The sequence below is a fragment of the Bos indicus genome, chromosome 18 (assembly GCF_029378745.1).
Source record: "Bos indicus isolate NIAB-ARS_2022 breed Sahiwal x Tharparkar chromosome 18, NIAB-ARS_B.indTharparkar_mat_pri_1.0, whole genome shotgun sequence".
NCBI lineage: Eukaryota > Metazoa > Chordata > Mammalia > Artiodactyla > Bovidae > Bos > Bos indicus.
Window position 1 is genome coordinate 64,419,418 of NC_091777.1, and position 21,123 is coordinate 64,440,540.

Here is a 21,123-nt window from a genome sequence, read left to right on the forward strand (position 1 = left end):
CACTAGAAAATCCTGGTCTTCCTGCCAGGCCGCTCTGAAGCCCTCTCCACGTGTGCCCAGGAGGATGTGAGGAAGCAAAGGTGCCAGTTGCTCGGTCACGTCCGAGTCTTTGTGACCCTGTGGCCCACAGCCCACCAGCTTCCTCTGTCCGTGGGATTCTCCAGGCAAGAATACTGGAGTGGCTTGTCATTCCCCTCTGCAGGGCAGCTTCCCGACCCAGGGATCAAACCTGTGTGTCCTGCATTGCAGGCGGATTCTTTACTGTCTGAGCCACCAGAGAAATCCCCATTCAGAAAGATGCTCCCCCCACAGAAAGAATCAGGGGAAATGTTTCTGAAAGCCCTATTTCTGTTACAGGTTGGGAACGGGACTCTGGCTAACGTCATCCTCTTCTTCTGTAATGTCTCCCCAGTCTTGCTTGGCCACAAACAGAGACCCCCGCAGATGATTGTCACCCACGTGGCCGTGGCCAACTTCTTGGTTCTTCTCTCCGCTGGGGTTCCCCACACGATGGCAGCTTTTGTGTCAAGGAAGCCCCTGTCCAGTCTTGGGTGTAAGCTTGTGTATTACATACAGAGGGTGGCTCGAAGCACCACCCTGTGCTCCACCTGCATCCTGAGCACCTATCAGTCCTTCACTCTCACCCCCAGGACAGCGGCGTGGGTGATGCTCAGAGGAAGAGCCCCCAGGGTCACTGGTCCTTCCTGTTGGGTCTGCTGGATGCTCAGTCTATTCATGAATATCTGGATTCCTGTGAGCATCTCTGGTCCACAGGATGAGCACAACTATACTGATGCCCAAGGCAAGTGGTTCTGCTCACCCTCGGCTTCTAAAGCAGGCTGTGTCTACTTGTGGTCCACCTCGGATGCCGTGTTTCTTACCCTCGTGGTCTGGTCCAGTGGCTCCATGGTGCTTCTCCTGCTCAGACACCACCAGAGGGTGCAGTATATTCACACCCCGACTGGGCACCACAGATGCCCCCCAGAGACCAGAGCTGCCCACACCATCCTGATGCTGGTGGTCACCTTTGTCATCTTCTACCTGCTGAATTCTGTTTTCACTTTTTATATCAGGGCCCATGATGATTTTCGCCTGTGGTTAATGCAGGTCTCAGATGTCTTGACTTCGTGTTTTCCCACCATTTCCCCCTTCCTGCTACTCCTTAGGGATCCTAGAACCCGCAAGTTCTGCTCCTGAATCTTGGCAAATAGCTGGGGAAACAATGGAAAGAGTGACAGACTTTATTTTCGGGGGGGGGGGGGGGGGGGGGGCTCCAAAATCACTGCAGATGGTGACTGCAGCCATGAAATTAAAAGACGCTTTCTCCTTGGAAGAAAAGCTATGACCAACCTAGACAGCATATTAAAAAGCAGAGACATTACTTTGCCAACAAAGGTCCTTCTAGTCAAAGCTATGGTTTTTCCAGTAGTCGTGTTTGGATGTGAGAGTTGGACTATAAATAAAGCTGAATGCTGAAGAATTGATGCTTTTGAACTGTGGTGCTGGAGAAGACTCTTGAGACCCTTGGACTACAAGGAGATCCAAACAGTCCATCCTAAAGGAAATCAGTCCTGGATATTCATTGGAAGGACTGATGCTGAAGCTGAAACTCCAATACTTTGGCCACCTGATGCAAAGAACTGACTCCTTGGAAAAGAGCCTGGTGCTGGGAAAGATTGAAGGCAGGACGAGAAGGGGACGACAGAGGATGAGATGGTTGGGTGGCATTGCCGACTCAATGGACGTGAATTTGAGCAAACTCCAGGAGATAGTGAAGGATAATGTAGTAAACAACAGTAAAGGGAAGCCTGGCGTGCTGCAGTCCATGGGGCTGCAAAGAGCTGGACGTGACTTAGCTAGTGAACAACATCAAAACCACGAAGGTGTTACAAATCATCAAGTTCAAAATAAAGTCTCCATCTGTGCCCTGCGACCACACGTAGCCTCTGCTTGTTGGAAAGGAGGATAAGAAAGAACCTTGGGTGTTTGGAAAAGGGAGAGAACATGACCATTCTGTAAGTTCCTACCCTTCATATACAAAAGTTTATGCATGACACCATCAATGTCGCGTCACATCCTGTGTGTGATCCACGTTCCGTATTTCCAGGTTGGTGGATTACGCTTTAGATGGAAACACAGCCTGTGATCTTTCACAAGAAGCAAAGGCTGAAACTGGGCCTGTTTGCATATTAAGAACCAGTCTAACCCCACCTCCCCCCGGAGTGTGGGATGGACATGCAAACAGGGTTGTATTTAAAATGCAGAACCAATAAGGACCTACTGTAGACACAGGGAACTCTGCTCAGGGTTATGTGGCAGCCTGGACAGGAGGGAAGTTTGGGGGAGAATGGATACATGTGTATGTATGGCTGAATCCCCTTGCTGTCCACCTGAAACTGTCACAACATTGTTAATCAGCCATACTCCATACAAAATAAAGTGTTAAAGAATAAATAAATAAATACAATTTGTAAAACAAAAAAGAATCAGTCAAGGTGTCCATTAGGCTAATTTCATCACAGTATTATAATTATGGAATCATAACTACGTCTATCCCACCTCTCAATCCATGAGAAATGACGTTTTTTATTTCCTCAAGACATTTTTTTATATCCTTTGCTTTATTTAATCCTCTTAATGGCCCCAAGAATTTAAATTATTACACCAATGAGGGAAAAAAACACTTACAGGCGAGCCCATGTAGGATCTTGGGCCAAATAGAGACTTGGGTTAGTATTCTGCAGACTGGGCATTTAACGTGCTGCCTGTCACAGACTGAAGGGGCATCCTGGAGGCGACGGCTCATTCGTCCCCATGAACAGAAATTCCTGAGCAACACACGCGTCAGGGAGGCTGTTCTCCCAGGACGGGCCGTGGTAAACCTGTGGTGTCGCCTCCATGGGTCACCACCACCATCTCTCTTCAGGGTCATTAAAGTCCCACTGAGACTTGACTCTCAAAAAGCACCCCTTCTCATGTAGTTTCTCCAACTCGGCACTCACTACAGAGCACAGGTCTTTTTCGAGCCTGCAAAAACAGAGACAGAAGGAGAAGAGATGGAGACAGGATGAGATGCTAAGATGGGTGTCCCAGAGAAGCTAACTTTTACCGTCCCCTGGATCTCTCTCTACCTCCAGCTTCATGCAGAGATTCCAGGGCACTAGCGCTCCTTTCCACAGAAAAGCAGAGCACAAAGGAAAGAGACGGGAAATCCCCAGGAAAGATGATGAAACAAACGTAAGACGGGGTATTCCAATGAAAAGCACAACCACAGAGGGCCTACACAGCACAGAAAACCATACTCAACGCTATAATAACCCACAAGGGAAAGGAATGCGAGTAGAAAAGAACAGATATAATAGACACGGAATGCATAACTGAATCGCTTGGCTTTACACCGGAAAGCGGCACCGTTATAAATCAGCCATACTTCCATTTTTAAAATGTATGACATAGCATCTGCAGAGACACGGATGGACCTAGAGACTGTCAAACAGAGTGAAGTCAGTCAACGGAAAACAAATGCCGTGTATTAATGCAAATACGTGGAATCCGAAAAATGCTGGTGTATACAACCTTATTTACAAAGCAGAAGTAGAGACCAGACATTGAGAACACACACGTAGACGTAAAGGACAGGGGGGTGAGAAGAACTGGGAGACTGGAACTGACACTCGTCCACTGTTGATACTATGCATAGAATCGTGACTAAGGAGAACCCTCTGTACAGCACAGGGAACCCTACTCAATACTCTGGGGCCTAAATGGGAAGGAAACGCAAAATCGAGGGGATGTAGGTAGCAGACGGCTGACGCCCTTTGCTGCATGGCACAAACTAGCAACACTGTAAAGCAACTAGACCGCAATAAAAAGTTTAATAAAGTTGATAACACGAAATCCTCAGCGTACAGCTTGCGACCAACTTCTCAAAGCGGGCAAGGTTCCCTGGTACTGAAGAGGATTCCTGCTAAAGCATGCTTAGTTTAACGTCTTTCTCAAAAAAATAAATAAGTAAAACCACAGCTTATCTTTCTGACCTCATCTCCAGGATATTAAACAAGGTGGGAAGTGTTCTAATCAAATGCTCTTCTTTCAAACGAACTCACAGTTGCCAGTGGCAAAAGAAATAGAGTTTGGGATGGACATGCACACACGGCTGTATTTAAAATGGGTAACAAGGCCCTACTGCAGACACAGGGAACTCTGCTCAGCGTCATGTGGCAGGCTGGATGGGAGGGGAGTTTGGGGGAGAACGGGTGTATATATATGGATGGCTGAGTCCCTCCGCTGTTCACCTGAAACTACCACAACATTGTTCATCGGCTGTACTCCAATACAAAACAAAAGTTTAAAAAATCAAATGCACTTCTTGTGATGCCCCCAAAGATCACACAGAGCTCGGTCCAACCTCGGGGCTCCGCACACATTCCTCTGACTTCCTCGGGGCACACGCCGCCCTCACCTGCAGTCACTGTCCGTCTTCCCCGCCTGCCACATGGTTCGTCCCTCCAGCCTCGCCGGGACCCCCACAGACACGCCTTCCCTCACCACCCTGCTCTCCACCACAACCCGGAGCTTCCCTCCCAGCATTCACGCAGCTAACCCTGCTGTCACGGGTCTTGGATTTGTTATCTCCCAAAGACAAACACACACCAGCATGAAAAGGCCCAGGACTTTGTGTCACACCAACCACCACACCCCCGTGCTCGGCCCAAGGTCAGCACTGGGAAGGAAGTCGCTGAGTGAACATCTGAGCGAGACACAGCAGGCACCAGAATGAGAAAAGTAGGGGACTCTCCCCAAAACACCATGTGCGTAGGACCGCGCCATCGTCTGGGGACCACAGGCACACATGGCTGGTTAATTCAGCCTAAAGACTAAAAAGTCAGCTTGTCCACTGCAGGAACCATGTTTCAAGCGTCCAGTACACGCACGCCGCTAGCGGCTCCTCTACTGGACAATGTGGATGCAGACCACCACGCGTGACGCCGGAAGTTTTGCTGGCCTGAACCGCCCTGGGAAACTGAACGCCCTGGGAAACCGAACCGTGGGCTTGCTTTAGGACCTCGTCCCATTCGTCCCCATCCCGACAGCCGCTTCCCCGTGGAGGAGTCGGGGGATTACCCGAGTTTCCGCAGCTTGCACGTCGGCTTTCTCAAGGGCATCCACAGCCTGCTGACTCCGTCTGGCCCCAGGTTGTTTCCTAAAAGGTTCAGGTTCTCCAGGCTTTTACTGCTTCCGAGAACAGAGGACAGCGGCCGGCAGCAAGCGGCCGTCAAACTGCATTTCTCCAACCTAGGGGTGGTGGGACAGAAGCGTGAAAGATGGTCCTCCAAGACGGAGGAGTTACAGACAAAAGGGACACAGAATTTAGGGGGACACATACTGAAGGGCTTCCCAGGTGGCTCAGTGGTAAAGAAGCCACCTGCCAAGGAGAGAGACACAAGAGACATGGGTTCAATCCCTGGGTGGGGAAGATCCCCTGGAGAAGGGAATGGCAACCCCCTCCAGTACTCTTGCCTGGAGAATCCCATGGACAGAGGAGCCTGGCGGGCTACAGTCCACAGGGTCGCAAAGAGCTGGACCCTGAAGACAGGCACACAGTACACATGCTACTGAAACAGACTTGCTAACACACACCAGACACTGTCCAAGTGTCGACAGGCAGCATTCAATCCATATGCCAATCCTGCGAAAGGCAGGGGTTATCCTAAACCCCACCTGAAAGATGAGGAAACTGAAGTTTAGCCTGCCCGGATACGGAAGAAGTGGTTTCACTATAAAGTGGACGTGTTCATTTACAAGGCCCTTAAAAGGACAAAAATAACACGACCACCCCTCATTACACTTTTTCCATCCTATTTCTAATTTTCAAATGCAAAAATCTGAAAATACTAGCTACTAGCAAGACTAACGCAAAAGTTACAGGAGACTGACACACAAATCATAGATAACAGACTTTTACACAGGTGGTAGATACACAGGTACCTGGATGGTAGATATTAACTGACACACAAATCATAGATAACAGACCTATACACAGGTGGTAGATACACAGGTACCTGGATGGTAGATGTTATAGATACAGAGAGATGGGAGAGGAGACAGAGGGATTACAGAATAAGTCTTTCAGGCAGAATGTAAACTACCACTGAATCTTGTTCAAAGGTTAATGGCAATTCTTTGTACCCCTTTTGCACCTTTTCTGTAAATTCAATGTATTACTAGAAGAAAAGGTAACCAAAAAAGAAAGAAAGAAAAAGCACTGACTCACCCAAGTGTCTGCAACACACAACTCGGACTTTTCAGGACGCTGCACAGCTCCTTCACCCCCTCGTCCTGAATGTCATTGTTCCCGACATCCAGAATCTTCAGGTGACCATTGCGCTTGAGGGCGTGAGCAAGCTCGCGACAGCCCGCCACCGTGAGAGAACAGTGTGACAAGCTGCAAGATGAAAAAAAGAAAATACAAACGAGGGAAAAGCAACCCCTGAACCCTTGCTCTCTGCATGTTCCAGCCCGCCTTCTAAGGAAGAAAGTGACTCCAAAACCAGGCTTCTCCCGAGTCCTGGAAAGAGGAGGGTGCTGGTTAGGAGGTCTGAACACCTGGGCGCCCCATGTACCCGTGAACGGAAGAAAGCAAAAGGAACAGCCACGCGGCCCTCTCCCTGCCGACCCTCAGGCCACCGACAGGCTCATCTGTGTGCAGGACTTCTCTCTGCAACACTGACCCCCAGACTCATTCTTTTTCTTTTTTACTATCAAAGAATATCCCATCCTAAAGGAGATCAGTCCTGGGTGTTCACTGGAAGGACTAATGCTGAAGCTAAAGCTCCAATACTTTGGCCACCTGATGTGAAAAACTGACTCATTTGAAAAGCCCCTGATGCTGGGAAAGATTGAAGGCAGGAGGAGAAGGGGACGACAGAGGATGAGATGGTTGGATGGCATCACCGACTCAATGGACACGGGTTTGGGTGGACTCCGGGAGTTGGTGATGGACAGGGAGGCCTGGCGTGCTGCAGTTCATGGGGGTCGCAAAGAGTTGGAGACAACTGAGCGACTGAACAACCACCACCACCAACACCCACCCACACATTCCCACCTCCAACAAAACCAAGAGCCTGCTGGGGACTGGCCACCAGGCCCAGGACTCAGATCCCAGCTGACCTCAGGCCAAGTGACACGACCCTCCTCTCGGCCTCTGACCACAGGAAGTGGTGGAACTCACTTCAGGCTCTGCAGGGCGCAGTCCGCACGGCCCAGGGCTGAGCTCAGAAGCTTCACTCCCCCATCTCCCAGGCTGTTCCTCCTCAGGTTCAGATGCGTCAGGCTCCGGCTCCGGAGGAGGGCGTCCGACAGGTGCCTGCAGCTGGGCGTGCTGAGCCGGCAGCACCAGAGCCTGCGCTCCCAGAAGCACAGAGATGGGCACTTGGGACAGCAGCTCGGGGCAACGCCCGCCCGACCGCCCCTCCGGGGCCTCCCTGAGCCCCGTCCCGGACACACCCAGTACCTGCCCATTACCCTCTCTCACCCCAGCCTGACGCATCGAGCATACCAAGGATGTGCCCGTCACTCATGGCTGGGTTAAAAAAAAATAAAAGCATCTTTTGTTTTGCTTTTTTGAGCTTTATACAAATGTGTTAGGTCACTCCAGTCGTGTCCAACTCTTTGTGACCCCATGGACTGTAGCCCACCAGGCTCTTCTGTCCCAGGGGCCCCCCCACAGAGGGTCCGCCCCAGACACCGAGCCAGGAGGGACTCACTCCAGTCTCTGCAGGACACACTCAGGCCGAGTCAGGGAGCCACACAGCAGCTGCACGCCCTCATCTCCGAGCGGGTTCAGTCCCAGGCACAGTCGAGTCAGGCGGGGGGTGCTGGTGAGAAGTGAGGCCAAGTCCTCACAGGCGGCCGCTGACAGGTTCCCCTTCTCCAGCCTGCAGAGGGGGAGACGCCAGGTGAGCCGTACCCCGGCTCCCTTTCTGCTCCCCAACTCTCCGTCCCGGGGCCCAAGGCTGTGCAAAGATCATGTCAGGTAAAGGACAGAAGCACCAAGGAGAGTGAGGTGGCGAAGGTAACACTTCTCTACCACATGACATTCCTCATATATGAAATCTAAATCTCATAAATGATCTCATGGAACAGAAGGAGGCTCACACAACTGTATAAATCTTAATTATGTCGAATTGGTTCATAATGCTTTTCAAGTCTGCTACATTCTTCTGCTTCTCTGTACATTCACTCTAATTCCTGAGAGTTTGAAATTGAAACTCCAACTAAAAATCTTCATTTATTTACTTAAACAACTGTAATATATAATGGAACTGTATGTAACTTTGTTCTGTGTTTTCCAAACCTGTTTATATTTTCATAATTTAAAAATTAAAAAAGATAAAATATGTATCAAAAAATTTTTTAATTTAAAAGGAAACTCACAGACTCAGAGAATGAACTTATAGTTTCCAGGGGGGGAGGATGAGGGAAGGGATGGTTAGGGAGTTTGGGATGGACATGAGCACACAGCTGTATTTAACATGGAGCACCAACAAGGACCTGCTGTAAGCACAGGGAACTCTGCTCCATGTGGCAGCCTGGATGGGACGGGACTTTGGGGGAGAACGGATGCATATATATGTTTGGCTGAGTCTCTTTGGTCTTCACTTGAAACTAACACAACATTGTTTGCTAATCAGCTATGCTACTGCTGCTGCGAAGTCACTTCAGTCGTGTCCAACTCTGTGCGACCCCATAGACGGCAGCCCACCAGGCTCCCCTGTCCCTGGGATTCTCCAGGCAAGAACACTGGAGTGGGTTGCCATTTCCTTCTCCAATGCATGAAAGCAAAAAGTGAAAATGAAGTTGCTCAGTCGTGCCCGACTCTTAGCAACCCCATGGACTGCAGCCTACCAGGCTCCCCGTCCATGGAGTTTTCCAGGCAAGAGTACTGGAGTGACCCCAATACAAAATAAAACATTAAAAAAAAAAAAAGATTTCTCCATCTCAGTCCTGCTGACCTTTGGGCCAGATCGTTCTTGATTGGGGCTCCCCACGTGGCTCAGTGGTAAAGAATCCACCTGCCAATTGCAGGAGACCCGCGTTCAATCCCTGGGTCGGAAAGATCCCCTGCAGGAGGAAATGGCCAACCCACTCTAGTCTTCTCGCCTGGAGAATCCCACGGACAGAGGCCGCAGAGAGTGACCAAGGGTTGGACGCAACAGAGCACGTGCGCTCCAGGGCTCCGGAGAGTCTGATCACACAGGTGGTCCTGACCCATTAGATGCCAAGAGCAAACTCCCCTCCCCACATGTGAAAACCAAGCACATGTCCAGACACTGCCTCGCATCCCTGGCAGGACAAAATTGCCCCTGGATGAAAACTAGCCTGTTTGGAGGAGGCTGGCAGAGGCCTGAGGAGGTGAGACAAAAGAGACAAAAGCAGCCGATGGTCAAGACGGCCAAGACAAGGTGAGAGCAAAGCTGGCTGAGAAGGGGCCCCGAGGGGAGAGGGGAGAGGCAACCAAGTCAGGGCCCTGAAGGGAGAGGGGAGAGGCAACCAAGTCAGGGCCCCCAGGGGAGAGGCGGCTGAGACAGGCCCCCGAGGGGAGGAGCAGCCGAGACGGGCCCCCGAGGGGAGGGGCGGCTGAGACAGGGGCCCCAAGGGGAGGGGTGGGAGGCATGAGGGTGACGAGACCCGTGTCGGGGGTAGGGAGACACAACACAGGGGTCCCCGAGGTGCCCCAGATGCAGCCCCACTGATACCCCCACTCTGCCCCGCAATCCTGCAAGGAAGGGCTTTCTGTGGAAGCAGGGCAACTTACGACAGCTCCTTCAGGGCACAGGTGGCCATCCCCGGGGTCTCCCGCAGTCTCTCCAGCTCAACGTGGGAGAGGTCGTTGTCCGCCAGGCTGAGGAAGCTCAGACTCGAGTTCCTGCCGAGTTCGGTGAAGAGCTGATGGCAAACCTCAGTGCTCAGGCCACAGGACTCCAACCTATTGGAGAGACCCAGGGCTTCCCTGGTGGCTCAGACAGTAAAGAACCCGCCTGCCAATGCAGGAGACCAGGGTTTGATCCTTGGGTCGGGAAGATGCCCTGGAGGAGATGGCAACCTACTCCAGTATTCTTGCCTGGACAATCCTCAGGGACTGAGGAGCCTGGCCGGCTACAGTCCACGGGGTCAGAAAGAATCAGACACGGCTGAAGCAACTTAGCACGTGTGCTCCACCCCCATGCATTCTCCCCCTTTGCTAGCCTTCACATGCTTTTCCTGCAACATTTACTCCAGCCCTTCCAGTGAGTCCTCAAACCCACACATGATGTTGGGGACAGCCCTGGAACGCAGTGACTCACCACAGATACTTGAGGCCACAGGCTGAGTGCCCCAGCATTCTGAACACGCCCCTGGACACAGCGGCATCCAGGCTGTTGGAGCTCAGGTCCAGGTGGGTCAGGTGCCGGTCACCACGAAGCAGAAGACCAAGCTTCCTCAGACCCTCCACAGGGGCCATGGACTTCCAGCTGCGGAGAGACACAGGGATGGAGCGCTGGAGGGGAGGCGCTCCTGCGGTTCATCTTTCCAACACTGCACACACACCTAACCGCCAGGGCGAGGGACATGATACAAGAGGAACCCAGACACTGAGGGGCATCATGGTGCAGAACTGTACTCAATTTTTATTTCTAATTGGAGGACAATTGTTTTACAGTGTTGTCTCTGCCATACATCAACATGAACCAGCCACAGGCATACACAGGCCCCTCTCTCTGAACCCTCTTCCCGCCTCTTGCCTCATCCCAGCCTCTAGGTCATCGCGGAACACCAGGCTGAGCTCCCTGAGCTATACAGCAGCTTCCCCCCAGCTGTCTGCTTATATACTTTGGTGTGTCTGTGGGCTTCCAAGGTGGCTCAGCGGTAAAGAATCCTCCTGCCAATGCAGGAGGTGCAGGTTTGATCCCTGGGTCAGGAAGATCCCCTAGAGGAGGAAATGGCAACCCACTCCAGAATTCCTGCCTGGAGAATCTCATAGACAGAGGAGCCTGGTGGGCTACAGTCCATGGGGTCGCAGAGAGTTGGACAACTCTGAACAAGGGAAGACGGGGGTGGGGCTCCCCCATATATAGAAAACTATAAAACACTGGTGAAAGAAATCAAAGAGGACACTAATAGATGGAGAAATATATCATGTTCATGGATTGGAAGAATCAATATAGTAAAAATGAGTATACTACCCAAAGCAATTTATAGATTCAATGCAATCCCTATCAAGCTACCAACGGTATTCTTCACAGAGCTAGAACAAATAATTTCACAATTTGTATAGAATTACAAAAAACCTCAAATAGCCAAAGCTATCTTGAGAAAGAAGAGTGGAACTGGAGGAATCAACCTGCCTGACTTCAGGCTCTACTACAAAGCCACAGTCATCAAGACAGTATGGTACTGGCACAAAGACAGAAATATAGATCAATGGAACAAAATAGAAAGCCCAGAGATAAATCCACACACATATGGACACCTTATCTTTGACAAAGGAGGCAAGAATATACAATGGATTAAAGACAATCTCTTTAACAAGTGGTGCTGGGAAAACTGGTCAACCACTTGTAAAAGAATGAAACTAGAGCACTTCCTAACACCATACACAAAAATAAACTCAAAATGGATTAAAGATCTCAACGTAAGACCAGAAACTATAAAACTCCTAGAAGAGAACATAGGCAAAACACTCTCCGACATACATCACAGCAGGATCCTCTATGACCCACCTCCCAGAATATTGGAAATAAAGGCAAAAATAAACAAATGGGACCTAATTAAACTTAAAAGCTTCTGCACAACAAAGGAAACTATAAGCAAGGTGAAAAGACAGCCTTCGGAATGGGAGAAAATAATAGCAAATGAAGCAACGGACAAACAACTAATCTCAAAAATATACAAGCAACTCCTACAGCTCAATTCCAGAAAAATAAATGACCCAATCAAAAAACGGGCCAAAGAACTAAATAGACATTTCTCCAGAGAAGACATACAGATGGCTAACAAACACATGAAAAGATGCTCAACATCGCTCATTATCAGAGAAATGCAAATCAAAACCACTATGAGGTACCATTTCACGCCAGTCAGAATGGCTGAGATCCAAAAGTCTACAAATAATAAATGCTGAGAGGGTGTGGAGAAAAGGGAACCCTCTTACACTGTTGGTGGGAATGCAAACTAGTACAGCCACTATGGAGAACAGTGTGGAGATTCCTTAAAAAACTGGAAATAGAACTGCCTTATGATCCAGCAATCCCACTGCTGGGCATACACACTGAGGAAACCAGAAGGGAAAGAGACACATGTACCCCAATGTTCATCGCAGCACTCTTTATAATAGCCAGGACATGGAAGCAACCTAAATGTCCATCAGCAGATGAATGGATAAGAAAGCTTGGTACATATACACAATGGAGTATTACTCAGCCATTAAAAAGAATACATTTGAATCAGTTCTAATGAGTTGGATGAAACTGGAGCCTATTATACAGAGTGAAGTAAGCCAGAAAGAAAAACACCAATACAGTATACTAATGCATATATATGGAATTTAGAAAGATGGTAACAATAAACCTGTGTACAAGACAGCAAAAGAGACACTGATGTATAGAACAGTCTTTTGGACTCTGTGTGAGAGGGAGAGGGTGGGATGATTTGGGAGAATGGCATTGAAATATGTATAATATCATATATGAAACGAGTCACCAGTCCAGGTTCGATGCACAATACTGGATGCTTGGGGCTGGTGCACTGGGACAACCCAGAGGGATGGTATGGGGAGGGAGGAGGGAGGAGGGTTCAGGATGGGGAACACATGTATACCTGTGGCGGATTCATTTCGATATATGGCAAAAGCAATACAATATTGTAAAGTTAAAAAAAAAATTAAAACACACACACACACACACACACACATATACAAAACATCCTCTTCACTCCTGGAGTTGCTGAACTGGTTTCCTTCTGCTTTGGGAGAAGTCACCATCTCATAAAGACACTGAAGTCTGTTTCCCCAGGGACTTCCCTGGTGACCCAGTGTTTAAGATTCTGCCTCTCAGTGCAAGAGGTGTGGGTTCAATCCCTGGCTGGAGCTAAGATCCCACAGGCCTTCCAGCGAAAAAATAAAAAAAAACAACAGAAGCAGTACTGCAACAAATTCAATAAAGACTTTAAAAATGGTCTCCCCATCAACACACACAAAATCTTTAAAATAAAAAAAACTTTGTTTCTCCGCCATAACGTAAGCTCCATAAGGCAAGAAGTAACTGTTCTGGGACTTCCCTGGTGGTCCAGAGGTTAAGAATTTGCCCGCCTATATTGGGGACACAGGTTTGATCCCTGATCCAGGAGGATCCCACATGCTGCAGGGCCACTAAGCCCATGCGCCAGAACTCCTGATGCCCAGACGCCCTAGAGCTAAATGATTAAAGGGTCGGGTCCCCCAGTGTTCACCGCAGCACTGTTTGCAGTAGCCAGGACACGAAAGCAACCTAGATGTCCAGCGACAGATGAATGGATAAGGAACGTGTGGTCCGTATATACAACGGAATCTCACTCAGCTGTAAAAAACAATGCATTTGAGTCAATTCTAGTGAAGTGGATGAACCTAGAGCCTGTTATACAAAGTCAGAAAGAGAAAAACAAATACTGCATATCAACGCATGTATATGGAATCTAGAAAGATGGTATGGATGAACTATTTGCAGGCAGCGATGGAAAGCAGACAGAATTGTGGAAACAGCAGGGGAAGGAGAGGGAGGGGCGGATGGAGAGGAGCACCAACGTGTACACACGATCGGTGTAAGGTTGGGGAGCGTGACAAGCTGCTCTGTGGCACGGGGAGCCCCTTCCACGACAGGGGAGAAAGCGGGGAGGCAGGAGGCCAATGGATGTGTAATTATGGCTGATCCGCCTTGTTGTCTGGCAGTAGCTAACACAACGCGGCAAAATTTAAAAAAAAAAAAAACAAAACACACAAAAAGGTCAGACTCAAATAAACCAAGTAGAAATAAAGGGTGCCACGTACAAGGGAATGCCACACACTAATTCTAGAGCCATGATTCATGACAGTAACTGAGCTGTTAATGGCTCTGAAGGAATCTGCTCTAGAAAGGTCAAGTCTCTGACCAGCTTGCCACTTCTAACTCCATCAGCTGGCCATTTAAAAAAAAAACTTAAGTCGACTCTGCCTAAGTAGGAGCTTCGTGACTCTAAGTCCCTTGATTTTATTCTCCTAAGCGCCCAGCTCACTTTCTGGCTGATAGATACTTATGACCGTCATCAAAAGATAAAGTAAGTTGGGTTATTCTCCAATCATGTTCTTCAAATCATGAGCATCTCACACTTACGCCAGTTTCTGAAGTCTGCACCGTGGGTTTCCCAGCTTGAGACAGAGTCTCATCATGGAGGCAGTGCTAAGCTTGCTGTTACTCAGGTCCAGCTCACTCAGGTTCCCGCTGCAAAACACTGAGCAAATATCCTCCCACTGATGCATCCGGAAATCAGCAACCCTCATCCTTCGTGGGGGAAACAAGAGAGAACGCTGATGAGAGTAGATGAAACCCAACCAACACCCAGCATGTGAAGTACAGGCAGCAGGAAGACACCCTCACCAGGGACTCACTGGGGCCCTGAATATGAAAGTGTGCAACCCGAAAAGCAGAGACACCACTTTGCCCACAAAGGTCCATCTAGTCAAGGCTATGGTTTTTCCAGTGGTCATGTATGGATGTGAGAGTTGGACTATAAAGAAAGTTAAATGCCAAAGAACTGATGCTTTTGAACTGTGGTGTTGGAGGAGACTCTTGAGAGTCCCTGGGACTGCAAGGAGATCCAACCAGTCCATCCTAAAGGACATCAGTTCTGAATATTCATTAGAAGGACTGATGCTGAAGCTGAAACTCCAATACTTTGGCCACCTGATGAGAAGAGTCAACTCATTGGAAGATATCCTGATGCTGGGAAAGACTGAGGGCAGGAGGAGAAGGGGATGACAGAGGATGAGATGGTTGGATGGCATCATTGGCTCAATGGACATGAGTTTGAGTAAACTCTGGGGGATAGTAAAGGACAAGGAAGCCTGGCGTGCTGCAGTCCATGGGGTCGCAAAGAGTTCAACAGGCTACGACTTAGCGACTGAGCAACAGTACTGATACATCGTTTAAAACCACTGAGGGGAAAAAAGCCAGTAAGAAGCTGTGCTGTAGAGAAGCAAGAAATAATCTCAACATCAGAAGATCTTCACTTCAGGGAAGGTCTGAAACTTCCTTACGCCTTAGGATGATCACACATAAAGGGAGGGATGATAAGGTGAGATTACTTTTGGAAACTCACTTGTAGTAAAAGCACTTACATGACCCAATACTGAACATCACCAAAATAGTCACCTATTGAAGTTTTAGGGATTCCAGGACAGGACAAATGATCACCAGTAAGTATCAGTTCAGTTGCTCAGTCGCTCAGTCACACCCGGCTCTGTGATCCCATGGACTGCAGCAAGCCAGGGCTCCCTGTCCATCACCAGTTTCCAGAACTTGCTGAAACTCATGTCCATCAAGTCGGTAACACCATCCAACCATCTCATTCTCTGTTGTCCCCTTCTCCTCCTGCCATCACACCCCCAAACCAAGCACCTTATTGATATCACAGTCAGGTGAACACAAAGAAATTAAGCTACTCAGCATTTCAACTTCTTCACTCAAAACTGAACTGGTGCTTCTCGAAAATTTGAGGGTTAAACAGGAAAGGGTTTGAGAACATATACAGCAACTCCTGTTTCAAGATAACAATTTAGAAAACATTTCTGGGACCTGAATTTAGGAGAACAGCTAAGCTTCCTTATCATCCAGCCGGGAAGCCAGAAGTGTCAGGGACAGGATGAAAAAGGTCACAGGAGAAGAACCAAATGAAACTCAAGTATTTTAAAATATTATTCCTTTAGGAGGACAAAGGGACAAACACAGAGAAAGCTTTAAGACTTTGGTGACACCACTGGCCCCACTCTGGCTCCAACACATGCTCAGAGGTGAGCCACAGGGCATTTTATGGACGGTCTGGAGCTCTGAAATAGAGCTGGGCACTGACCCGGGCCGGGCTACTTCAGAGCCACACGGACTAAGAGAACTGTGCATTCTTATCTCTGAGTGACAACACCAGACCCCCCTCCACTGAGTTTCGGGCACCTGTTTGACACAAGTAGATATCATCTCTTGATGCCTGGTACATGAACCTTCAACATGCAGGGTCTGAGATACAAAAATTACCCCTAAGTAAATGAGTTAAGAATCCAGGGAACCCTACATAAAACCTAAAGGAAAAAGTGCTCACAGACTGGAACTGATCTAGGATGCTTGGTCAATCCTAAAAGAAATCAACCCTGAATATTCACTGGAAGGACTGATGCTGAAGCTGAAGCTCCAATACTTAGGCCACCTGATGCGAAGAGAACTGGCTCACTGGAAAAGACCCTGATGCTGGGAAAGATTGAAGGCAGGAGGAGAAGGGGACGACAGAGGATAAGATGGTTGGATGGCATGACTGACTCAATGGACATGAGTTTGAGCAAGCTCCGGGAGATACTGAAGGACAGGGGAGCCTGGCGTGCTGCAGTCCGTGGGGTCTCAAAGAGCCGGACATGACTCAACAACCAAACAACAACAAACCATGGATTACACAACAGAGCAGACCCCCAGTGTTTCCTGGAAGAACGTGGGCAGAGCCTGCGAAGGGGAGCCAAAGTCAGTTAAGGAGAAGGGCCTCCGGAATACTCACTCCGGAGTTCCCAGGCCGGAAGTCCGTTTCTTTTCCAGGACACGGTGGCTGACAGAGAGCCTCAGCTTTCGTAACTTCTGACAGTGCTTGAGGCAAAAGGAAGAGACCCGGAGGTGTTCGCAGCCCTGAATGTCCAGATCGGCCACTGGGAGGCGATTCAAAACCCGCCGGGCCAAGTTTTCGTCCTGGGTCTCGTGCAGGCACTGGAAGAGCCACAGGAAGTCAAAGCGCCCCGAGACGGCGCCGCACCTCTCCAGCTCCTCCGCCCAGTCCAACACCTCGTCGGCCACCCCGGGGGACATCCGGCAACCCACGGCCTCTTCCAGTTGCCTGGCCAGGTCTGTTCCTAAGAGACCGAAGAAAAAGCGCACCATCTGACGCCAGTAGGGGTTGGCGTCGGCAAAGGCGTGGTTCAGCCACCGCCTCATCTCCTGATGCCGGGGGACCCCGCCCAGCGAGCCTTGGGCCCCCCAGAGCACGTAGAACAAGGCCCCGAAGAACTCCTGGAAGCTCCGGTGAGCAAACGTCACGCAGTGCTCACAATCGCTGACCCTTCGAAGAATCTGCAACCTCAGCAGACCGTCGATGAAAGGGGCTTCCAGGCGCCAGCGCTCCAGGGCGTCTCCCGCAAAGGTGAAGGCGGCCAGCCACAGCCCCTCGGCGGCCAGCGAGCAGAAGGCCCTCCACTGTCCGGCCGAGCTGCCGGTCCGCAGACCCGGCTCCGCCCCCGCGAGGAGGCTGCAGAAGAGTTGGGCGTAGAGGCCGGTGGGGGTGGGCGCGCCCGGCGCCGGTGCCGGGCTGCCGGCCAGCTGCCGCTTGAGGCCGGCGCACACGGCCCAACACGCCAGCGGCGCGGCGCACAAGCGGACCAGGGTCTCTGACCCCTGCATCCAGCGCCAGGCCTCCTCGGCCACGTCCGGGTCCCCCAGGAACCTCCTGAGATACTCCCGGCGGTCCCCTTCGGTGAAGCCCGGGATGCCCACGCGGCACGGCCTGAGCAGCAGCCCGCGGAGGGCGCGGCCTCCGGGGGGCCCAGCGGTGACAAGCAAGGTCGCCTCAGGGACCAGCTCCTTCTTCAGCAGGCGGACTAGGATGCTGGCCGCCGGGAGCTCCTGGTACCAGTCGGCGCCGGGCTGGCTGGCCGAGCCCTTGGAGCCCAGGGTCACCTGTTCCACGCCGTCGATGACGAACAGCAGCCGCTCGGGGTGCGCCCTGAACTCTTCCACGGGGACCTGCGAGTCCGGCCAGTCCAGGGCCAGCAGACCAGCGAAGCTGATGTCGCCGAGCTTGGCCAGCCAGTGGCCACTGATGTAGAAAACGTAGGAGAAGCGGCCCCGGAAGAGGACGCCCTCCGCCCAGTGCAGCACCAGCTTGGTGGCCAGGGTGGTCTTGCCCACGCCGGCCGCGCCCTCCAGCAGCATGGTGAGGGGCGGCGCCCCGGCCCCCCGCGGGCACAGGAGGCCCCGCAGCTCCGCGTGCTCCCGCTGCGTCACGTGCCGCAGGTAGATGTGGTCCTCGGGCCAGGGCGTGCGGTCCCACAGGGCCAGGATCCGGGTCCTCAGCCTCTCCCTGTATCTTCTTCTGTGGGCTGAAAGGGAAGGGAGGCGACACAGACAGCCCAGAGGCTCCTGAGATGATGCTCAGCATCACTAAGGACCAGAGAAACGCAAGTCGGAACTACAGGGCGGTGGGAGCGAGGTTTGGGCGGACGGATACAGGTAGAGGTACGGCTGAGTCCCTTCGCGGTCCGCCTGAAACTGTTACAGCATCGTTAATCCACTGTGGTCGCTCTGGAGTTGCTAAGTCGTGTTGACTCTGCAACCCCGTGGACTGGCGCCCACCAGGCTCCTCTGTCCAGGGGATTCTCCAGGCAAGAATACTGGAGTGGGTTGCCATTTCTTTCTCCAGGGGATTGTCCCCACCCAGGGATCGAACCCTAGTCTCCTGCACTGGCAGGCAAATTCTTTACCCTGGAGCCAGTGGGGAAGCTGTACTCCAATATGAAATGAAAAACTTAAAAAAAAAAAAACCAACAACAACAACCTACAATGGGGTATCACCTCACACTGGTCAGAATGGCCATCATAAAAAAGTCCATGAGAAATAAATGCTGGAGAGGGTGCGGAGAAAAGGGAGCCCTGCTGCACTGTGGGTGGGGAGTGGAAATTGGTGCAGCCACTAAGGAGAAGAGTGTGGAGGTTCCTTAAAAAAACTACCGCATGCCCACTTCTGGGCATATATCTGAAGAAAGCCAGAGTCCGAAAAGACACATGCATCCCAGTGTTCACAGCAGCGCTATTTACAACAGCCAGCGTGCAGAAGCAGCCTAGATGTCCACTGACAGACAGTCGGATAAGAAAGACCGAGAGTGTGTGTGTGCGTGTGTGTGCGCGCACGTGTGCAGTGGACTACTACTCAGCTGTAAAAAGAATACAATAATGCCCCCTGCAGCATATGGAATGGACTTGGACACCACTATACTAAATGAACTAAGTCAGACCTACATACAATATCACTCCTATGTGACATCTAAAAAATTCAAACCCGTGACTATAACAGAAAAGATGCACTGACACAGAGAACAAAGCTGTGGTTGCCCATGGGGGGAGGGAAGGGGAGGGGCAACATGGGGGAGGGGGAGGGGAGGCACAAACTACCGTTCCTAAGGCTACAAGGATGCTGTGTACAACACGGGGAATAGAGCCAATAGATATATTTTTAAAAACTGTAAATACAGTGCTGCTGCTGCTGCTAAGTCACTTCAGTTGTGTCCGACTCTGTGCGACCCCATAGACGGCAGCCCACCAGGCTCCCCCGTCCCTGGGATTCTCCAGGCAAGAACACTGGAGTGGGTTGCCATTTCCTCCTCCAATGCATGAAAGTGAAAAGTGAAAGTGAAGTCGCTCAGTCGTGTCCGACTCTTCGTGACCCCATGGACTGCAGCCTACCAGGCTCCTCCGTCCATGGGATTTCCCAGGCAAGAGTACTGGAGTGGGGTGCCATTGCCTTCTCCTGTTACAATTGTGTAAAAAATAAAATAGAGCTACCTATCACTGCAGCGCAAAATCCAGAGACAGACACTGTACCTAAGCCCTTAGAGGGGACCCGGTGAGAATGTCCGGCTAACGGTGACCTGTTGCTCTTCCAGGCTTGATCAGAAGGTCAGATCGGCTAGTTTCTGGCACACTATAACTGGAAGGCAATTTCAAGGCAGGAGCAAAAGTAGAACGCATGGAACGCGCGTTCCACCGAGCAGCTTGTCTGCGATCATCGTGTAGTCTACAAACCTGTCTCTTCCAGCGTCTCTGGTTCTTCCTGGTTTGGATCTTGGAGTCTGCACACCTGTGACATTTCTGAAACGAAACAGGATGGGATGCTGAGATTCTGCCCGGCTGGAGAATAAGCTCAGAACCGTGGGTGATCTCAGCAGAACCAACCATTTCTCTGCCAGACGTGGGATTAAAGAGACTGAAAGTCATACCTTCCAGCTTATCAACCTGACCACACTGAAAACATGCTCCTTTGCAAAACTGCAGCTGATGTTAAAAGTGCACCCCTATGGACACAGGGAGAGGGGAGGAGAGGGTGAGATGCATGGAGAGAGTAACACGGAAAGGTGCATTCCCATATGTAAAATAGATAGAGAACGGGAATTTGCTGCATGGCTCAGGAAACTCAAATGGGGCTCCATATCAACCTGGGGGGGGTGGGGTTGGTGGGGAGATGGGAGGGAGCTTCAAGAGGGAGGGGCATGTGTATACCTACGACCGATTCATGTTGAGGTTTGACAGAAAACGAAAGTCTGTAAAGCAATTATCCTTCAATCAAAAAATTTTTTAATTATTTAAAAAAAAAAATACCACTGCCTGGAGCCCTGGATCCAGCCTGCACCCCCCACCCGGTCTGGAATGCTCCCCCCACCCTCCACCCCCCACCCCATTTCCGCTTGGCTCGCTCCATCCCCTCGGAGTCTCCGCTCACATCTTGGCGCCTGGTGACCTGGGTGGGCCTACAGTGTGTCAGATGTGGTGAATCAGAAAGAGAAATACACATATCATATATGGATTACATATATGTGGAGTCTGACAAAATTGGCAGAGATTATCTTAATTATAAAGCCGAAATAGACGAAGAGAAGGAGCGTATGGACACCAAGAGGGCCTGGGGGGCCTGGAGATGGGGACGCACAGTGGAGACTGCGCGTAAACACGCGCCTAATGAGACCCTGCCGCCCAGCATGGAGTGCCGCTCAGGGCTCCGCGTGACCAGAGGGAATCCCAGAGAGGGGTCTAGACGCCCTGCTGCACAGCAGGAACT

General features: G+C 50.7%; 2 protein-coding genes across 2 annotated transcripts in view; one reads left to right on the top strand and one right to left on the bottom strand.

Annotated features, from left to right (window-relative positions):
- The first annotated feature begins 327 nt into the window (after nucleotides 1-327).
- On the top strand, nucleotides 328-1,197 carry LOC109572201 (vomeronasal type-1 receptor 4-like). Its single transcript, XM_019978779.2, has one exon. It carries the CDS (start codon nucleotides 328-330, stop codon nucleotides 1,195-1,197), a length of 870 nt encoding a protein of 289 aa, XP_019834338.2.
- Nucleotides 1,198-2,501: 1,304 nt separating this feature from the next.
- NLRP13 (NLR family pyrin domain containing 13) overlaps nucleotides 2,502-21,123 on the bottom strand; it is a 28,532-nt gene continuing 9,910 nt past the window's right edge. The window contains exons 2-11 of the mRNA XM_070770267.1: nucleotides 20,094-20,159; nucleotides 16,807-18,394; nucleotides 14,385-14,552; nucleotides 10,347-10,514; nucleotides 9,818-9,988; nucleotides 7,767-7,937; nucleotides 7,232-7,402; nucleotides 6,275-6,445; nucleotides 5,125-5,295; nucleotides 2,502-3,027 (exon numbers count right to left, since the gene is read on the bottom strand). Of these exons, the coding sequence (XP_070626368.1) occupies nucleotides 2,904-3,027; nucleotides 5,125-5,295; nucleotides 6,275-6,445; nucleotides 7,232-7,402; nucleotides 7,767-7,937; nucleotides 9,818-9,988; nucleotides 10,347-10,514; nucleotides 14,385-14,552; nucleotides 16,807-18,394; nucleotides 20,094-20,159 (2,969 nt within the window). The 3' untranslated portion in view covers nucleotides 2,502-2,903. The remainder of the gene's footprint in view (nucleotides 3,028-5,124; nucleotides 5,296-6,274; nucleotides 6,446-7,231; nucleotides 7,403-7,766; nucleotides 7,938-9,817; nucleotides 9,989-10,346; nucleotides 10,515-14,384; nucleotides 14,553-16,806; nucleotides 18,395-20,093; nucleotides 20,160-21,123) is intronic.